The sequence below is a fragment of the Papilio polytes genome, unplaced genomic scaffold (assembly GCF_000836215.1).
Source record: "Papilio polytes unplaced genomic scaffold, Ppol_1.0 DF824225.1, whole genome shotgun sequence".
Taxonomy (NCBI): Eukaryota; Metazoa; Arthropoda; class Insecta; order Lepidoptera; family Papilionidae; genus Papilio; species Papilio polytes.
This window is the reverse complement of record NW_013524979.1, coordinates 871,261-879,048: the sequence shown is the minus strand read 5'-3', so window position 1 is coordinate 879,048 and position 7,788 is coordinate 871,261. Positions and strand designations below refer to the sequence as shown.

At 36.1% G+C, this 7,788-nt stretch overlaps 1 protein-coding gene across 1 annotated transcript; it reads left to right on the top strand.

The window, feature by feature from the left end:
- The first annotated feature begins 2,618 nt into the window (after positions 1-2,618).
- On the top strand, positions 2,619-6,174 carry LOC106110594. The gene is made up of 6 exons (XM_013292475.1): positions 2,619-2,779; positions 3,616-3,928; positions 4,018-4,285; positions 4,619-4,805; positions 5,244-5,381; positions 6,002-6,174. Exons 1-6 carry the CDS (start codon positions 2,624-2,626, stop codon positions 6,074-6,076), a joined length of 1,137 nt encoding a protein of 378 aa, XP_013147929.1. The 5' UTR covers positions 2,619-2,623; the 3' UTR covers positions 6,077-6,174.
- The last annotated feature ends 1,614 nt before the right edge of the window (positions 6,175-7,788 follow it).

Below are 7,788 nucleotides of genomic sequence, written 5' to 3'. Positions count from 1 at the left end.
TGAAGTCGCACGGGAACAGCTAGTTAGTAATAAATTTACAATAACATAACCTTAAATAAAAATATCGATTGCCGACTCATCCCTAAATAAGGGTAGTTGTACATTGCTGAAATGTTGCACATGTTAAAAAAAAAACTAATTTTAACATTACATTTCATAAACCTTTGGGATTGGACAGTCGTAATATTTTCACGTAAAACACATTTTAAATAGCATTCATACTTTACAGCGAAAAGCACCGCAAAAGCGCTCAGATTAGGCGACGTAAAGCTTTAAAATGAAAAGCTTTTCATTGGCTAATACTCCTTATTGTTAAAAGGATGTCCTTACAAATAATTTTGTACAAATATATAGTTAAAACATTATCTATATCCTAAAATGTCCGGTATAGATAGTACGGGTTCGCCACATTCGGTGGCACATATATGTAGTTGAAATTTCGCGGCCCGGGTTAATTAGGGTAACATTTTTATTCTCCCGCACAAGTGGGTAGATTTAAATCTCTGTCCAGTACGGTCGGGCGCGAGGCTTGGAGTGGTGTGCGGGAGGAGTAGTGTGCAAGAAGCCAAGCGAGTTGATCAGTTACAAAAGTGCGAGTTCAAAGGACATCGGAATGGTTGTCCGACAACGGGAAATAATGGGCGTGTTATTTTTGTTAGCGAGCGGAGTTGCTTTGAATATCGGTTTCGTGTGTGGAACAATAACATACTGGTGCATCTGATGGCATCATCGCTTGCGCCTATAGACTTGACGGAACTAGGACTCGATTTTCACCGACAGAGACCAGGCACCTGCAGGAGATAATCCTGGTGAGTACAACTTTATCCTTCATTGTCCCCTTATTTACAAAATTATGCCCCCCGGTGCTTGCTTAGTTTTCGTATTTATAATATTACGTAAGATTTGTAAATTATTCTAAATCCGTTTGATATATTTATCTAGCTGCAAAATTACGGCGTATTATTTTTTTTATTAAAGCGCCATCTACATACATTTTGTACTAACTTAACTGGTATCTTATATTTGAATTTATTAGCAGGGCAGTAACCTTTACTTGTTGTTTAGGTATGTCGATAGGGGGCTCTGTAAAAAGTTTTGCTTGGAAATTATACCACAAATTAAAATACAAGCAAACTATAAATATTTAAATGTTGTAGAATATTAATAAAAAATAGTTAAGACTAGCTTTCGCCCCCGAATCCGTCCGCGCGTAATTATAAAAAACTTAGTAAGTGGACTATGTTTTCATCCAGACTATGTTCTACATGTATTTTAAATTTAATCGAGATTCGTTCAGCAGTTTAGGCTACAAACATCCATCTAAACTTTCACATTTGTAATATTTGTATGAAGTATGATTAGCAGAGCAGGTTTGTAGAATCCCTTCTCCCACTAACTTCAGACACAATGTTCGTCCACAGTACATAGTATCATCCGTTAACGCGTGACGTCATAAGTCCATCGGCAAAGTTTTTTGAGTTTAATTTTCTACAAAAATTACTGGATTAATAAACATTTTAATCATTCGGCGGCAAATATTTCAAAGACTTTTTATCGCACGATCGATTTTCTTTGTAAAAAATCAGTAATGTTAATCAAATGCATTTAAAAAATTTAGTTAACTTGTAAATAATAATAAATGCCTAAAGATTTTTCCTGAGTGACAGAAGATAGTTTTAAAAACTATTTATTCACAGTTGGGGTCGTTAATTTTGGCGACAGGTTCAAAAAAAACATACAGACGAATTGAGTACCTCCTTCTTTTAGGAAGTCGGTCAAAAAATATCTTAGTAACAAACAAACTTACTTACAGCTAACTGGACATAATCTTGGATGAAAATGGAAATATATTTTTCATATAAATAAGTATGATTGTTACATAAAAATAAAAATAATTTAATATACTATTTTCTATAGAAGTAAAATCTCTTTGGCTCTATTAGACATGAGACTGGGATCCTTTGGCCTAAGTTAACTCTTTTGATATGCTTTTTGAACCCCTCGAAAATATTGTAGTTCACATTTGTTTTCAGTTGTTGAGTTTCTACCCAAATTTACCTTTTGCTTACTAGAAAAGAGAGGACTTGTATTCTCAGGTTTCCATCATAATCATGACAACTGATTACTAACCAAATCTCGTAGTATTTGTCTTGTGTATATTTATTTTACTCTAACTTTCAAATTCGTAATGACACACGTTTTTATTGTAATCATTTTCGGTCTATCTGTTCTTTTAGATTTCCAAATTTTACATGCTTCTCTTGAAAACGAGCTGTCGCCCGCATTCCAGTGCAAATTTAAACCACCTATTAGGCGATTTTGACAGCGCATAATTAAAAAATAGTAGCCTGTAATATGCCCGTCTATGTCAGCTAACCTTCGATCCGAAATTACACTGCCGTTTCGGAGATATGCTGTGATTACTGACATCCTACTATAACAAAGAAGTATAGTTTGAATCAGAAAAACAAACCTTACATCTAGGTATTGCGATAAAATAACATGTCATCTGTAATCGCTTGTAGAAAACATATTTCTATAAACGATAGATATGATAAAATATTCCTATAAATATTAAAGCTGGTGACGAACTACGTTTATTTGAAATTTATATTTGGTAGAGATGCGTTTAATATTACTTTTGTCTTTATTAGTGGTAGCACTTGCAGCTGAATTGCCATTGGCCACGGAATGTGATGAGACGAAATGTCTACTACCAAGATGTAGATGTTCTTCTACTGACATTCCAGGAGGATTAGCAGCGAAAGATGTTCCTCAGGTATGGATTTTTTCAATAATACGAATCTTTGTCTTGCATGTTAAACTGGCCACTGTCCACCACATTTTTTGGTGATGGTATAGTGTAGTTAAAGTTGGTGATCATTATATTTTATCTGCCCACCGTTGGACATAGGCCTTTCTTAATTATTTCCACAGATTATCCTTCGTCTTCCGTATTCAACGACATCCTGCCGGACCTAATCAATATTTAGTCAATATTTTTTATTGGTTCTACTTAAATTAACTTTGGTTTTGTAGTTACGTTTTTAGTATTCAAGAAAAAGGTAGCGTTCTTCTAAATCCTCTTAATTTTTATTCTTTTTCGATATTTCTATATCCATTCATTGCTATCTTTTATTGCAGCATTGTAATGATTCATAATTATTACGAATTCTTTAATTACGTGTACATAAGTTTTGCATTTAAACTACAAACCTTATCTTTCCATCGAAATCAAAAACAAAATGTACCTTATCTTAACAATTAGCTCTTTAAAAATAATAGATGGTATCTTTTTATCGATAAGAAGTTAACAAGTAAAGGGTTTATCAAGAAAACAAGAAATTAAATTAAAGTTGTTAATTTGAATAGGATGCGATTTAATCTTCATGACTTCAAATGTAGATAGAATAAGCACCTAATAATAAACTAGTACATACATCTGTAGTTCCTCTGATGTTGCGGATATGCATTGGCGTCGTTGACCACCTCTGTGTTCCAGCAGCTCGTTTGCCCCCATATAAAAAAAAGCTAGCACCTATCACCTTATGACCACAATACAAGTAACATCAGGTGAATTCGTAACTCAATTTGATAAACAATAATTATTTTCAGTTCGTATCCGTTACATTTGATGACGCAGTAAACGTTATCAATATTGAAACGTATAGGGAAGTTCTATACGGCCGTAGTAATTCCAATGGTTGTCCAGCTGGCGCAACATTCTACGTCAGCCATGAGTATACCAACTACGTACTCGTTAATGAATTGTACAACCGTGGTTATGAGATATCTCTTCATTCGATGACCCATCAAACTCCTCAAACTTACTGGGCGGAGGCAGACTATGATGTTTTGGTTAAGGAGTTCGCAGACCAAAGGACTTTGATGTCTCATTTTGCATTGATCCCGGAGCAGGAAATCAGAGGTAATTTTATAGTACCACAAGAGTTGCAACTGTTACAGCTATTTTTTAATGTATTGTACCTATGTTTTAATAATCTTAATATGTTTTAGGTGTACGTCTTCCCTTTCTACAAATGAGTGGTAACGCTAGTTTCCAAATGATGGCAGATTCCGGTCTTGTATATGACAACTCCTGGCCAACCGTCAGTCACGTTAATCCAGGACTTTGGCCTTATACCCTTGACTACGCTTCAATACACGACTGTGTTGTGCCGCCGTGCCCAACTGCGTCCATACCAGGACCATGGGTCTTTCCAATGATCAGCTGGTCAGACTTAAATGGATCTCCTTGCTCGATGGCTGACAGCTGTTTCTTTACGTAAGTTTTGAGATGTTACTCAAAACGGATAAGCTATGTCTATACTATTATCATACTTGTTAAATGTGAGGCATCTTCGAAAGGCCTTTTGGATTCCGATTTGTGATATATTTTAGTGACAAAATATTGAATCGGTGTAGAACTTCAGAAAAGTTGTAGACTTCTTTAGATGAGAGACTGGTTATCTGCTGCCAAATCTTGCCATTCTATGAAATGGTTTTTTTTTTATCAACTTTCAGTCCTAAGTAGTTTAAGAGTACAAAGTTCGGGATTTATTAAGATATTGCTATCAATACTTACTTCAGTAAACTGACCACTCAATATCTATTACAGTCCTCCCCTAGATGATGAAAATGCCTGGTACAACTTCATCCTCACCAACTTCGAGAGGCACTACAACGGCAACCGCGCGCCTTTTGGCTTTTACATCCACGAATGGTACCTCGCTGTCAACCCTGCCGTCAAAGCAGCTCTCGTTAGATTTATGAATTACGTCAACAATCTGAATGATGCATTCATGGTAAGATTGAGAGATTTCCGACTATGAAGTCATCATTTCCCCTACCTTATCCTACTCCCGTGAGGTTGGTGCACTGGGGTTTCGTCCCCGAAATAACTCTATCATCCGACATCTCAGTCATCACTCCCTTCTTAATCATGTCACCTTTCATGCAATCCTTTCCATCTCTTTCTAGGTCTACCTCTACCGGTGTACCTCCACACTCATAAATTACATCCTTCTTGTTACATGCGATTATTCCCTCCTATGATTTCCGAATATAGTATTGTGTCGTAACAATTATTAGAAGATAGGATACATTCCAAATAATTACTGGAAGAGAAGGATCTGTAATTTACGACTATTTAAAATCTATCAAGGAATAAAAATATCATTGAATTATAGTTTTGCAAGATAGAATTTGTCTGAATTAATATTTATATCAATTGTCTTTATAAGGTAAACGCCAACCAAATAATTGAATGGGTACAAAATCCAGTACCCGTTTCGGAATACGTCAGACGTCCTTGCAGACGTTTCTCAGCAACTCCTTGCCGGGCGACTAGCTGTGGACCGCTCAGATCCGAACACAATGGGGTAAATCTTACTAATGTAATAGATGCGAAAGTTTACATGGATGTATGAATGTTTGTTAGAGTTTTGAGCCTAAACCGCTAAACGGATTTCGATGAAAAGCATTTTTATTTTCTTTTATAATATAAGGTGGCAAACGAGCAAGTGGCCACCTGAATCCACCGAAATAGAAAGCGACCGCTGCCCATAAACATCCGCAATTGCAGATGCGTTGCCTACCCTTCATTGACGAAGGAGGAAACGCACATAAAGAGGATCTATTTCCTTTTCCTATGCGTCTCCTCCACCGTCAAATCCACTTTTCCTTTCCATCCTTTCCTCTTAAGAAAAGGGTGGAAAGGGAAAGGAATTAGGCCTCCGGCATCACACTCATCAGACGAAACGCGGAATTGCTCCCACTTCACGCCTCTCTTCTGTAGGGTCGTGGTATTTCACCGGGTGAGCCGGTCCATTCGTTCGGCTCTATCACTCTTAATGTAGAGGACATTCTGGAAGAACACAAAGGCTACTTGTAATTTAATTCCACGCGGACGGAGTCACGCATTTCTGTACTATAGTTTTCTTTCTCATGGCTGCTTCATCTGATTATCAAATATTTATTTATTAACATGATATTTTTTCAGTTGGATTACTGGATGCAAGTTTGCAACACCTGCCCTCGAGTCTACCCTTGGCTTGGAAACCCTCTTGGAAGATAAATTTATTGTTATTTAAAAGTGCTGTCAAATAAAATATTTAACCGACTGCACTACAATTGTTGTTTGTACACTAAAACGAATAAAATTATTTTGTCGTATTCAATGTGTTACCTATACTCTATACTCTTGAGAATTAGATGAAATATGCGTTAAAAAACCGAGGACCTCATTTGACTTCTGACACACAAATCCGAGTAGCAATATACAAAAACTAGATGTCTAGGGTCCCTATTAAACGTATCAGAAATCAAAATGAGGTCCTCGGCAAAAGAATACTCAATACCTGCTCTAAATAGAATTCATATTATCACTTCTGCGTTATCCTCATTCATGTACAATGCAGTCATCATCATCATCATCTCCTTATCCTACTCCCGTAGGGTCGGCGCAACAGATTTTGTCCTCCGCATAACTCTCTCTCTCTTTTTCGGGTCTCAAAAACCTTAGATTCGGGACTATTTCTTTCCGCCCGGCCGCCTGCCTGTCGCCAACCCTACTTGGGATTATTTAAATGTACAATTATTACATTTATTTCATGTACAATGCAGTATATCTTACTATTATAAATGCGATTGTTTGGATGGATGTTAGCAGGTATCTTTTAAAGGGTTCATCAGACCTTGATGTGGCATTTATATAGAGTATACTCTTGAAGAACACTTGGACTATTTACTTTTGTTTTTTAATTCCGCGCTAATGAACTGCGGACAAGCTTAGTTATATCTATAGATTTTCCTTTTGGTTTCCAAAGAATATATTCAGAAAGAGACCATAGTAATGTGGGGTTATCCAAATAAAACCCCCCTCGGTGGTCATCTTCAAGTGCGATGGACGTGGCTCTGGAATCGCAGATGGAAGAAGACAGTGGCCCATTGCAGTCAGCTTGCGCGCTTCCGACTAAAGCAAACCCTTTATACTACGAGTATATAGTCTAGTAATGATGTGTCTTGATGTCATTTCTGCAACTTTTAATCTCATTCGATCATTTCTTTTGTCTGAACTGAATAATAAATCTTAATGATCTATGAATCTGGTGATAGTTTGTTTCCTTCCTTTTAAAAATGCTTAGTAAATAATTGGAACGATTTACTATCGAAAATTCGATTAATAGCAATCGATAACTAATCATAGGACATCCGATAATAGACAATGTTGAATAATTGATTTTATTTGTACTATTAAATTGTTATATAGATTGAAAAGATAATAATCTACAGGTGGCCAGTAATTGTTTATTGTTGTCCTCACTTAAGGTTTGTAGAGATAAAAATGGTGCGTAAAAAACTAGTAGGTATATTGTTAATTTTATGCTTCTTTTCAACTTTATTTTGTGACTCGCTTTCGCACACGACTCCATCCGCGTGGAATTAAAATAAAAACAAAAGTGAGTAGCGTATGTGTTCTTCCAGACTATCCTCTACATCTGTGCCAAATTTCATCGAGATCCGTTCAGCCGTTTAGGCTACAAACTAACATCCATCTAAACTTTCGCATTTAAAATATTAGTAAGAAGTATGAAGTAAGATTGCAAAGTACATTTTTAATCAATTAAACGTCGTAAACCACCAGACATTCGTGATAGACGGCAAAGTCTGAATAAGGGGATTTTTAAAAAAAAAAATTAAGTGAAATAGGAATATGTAAATAAGTAAAACGTTACAGATATATTGCACAACTTTGCGAAACCTTAACTACAAAAATCTGTTTCTTTT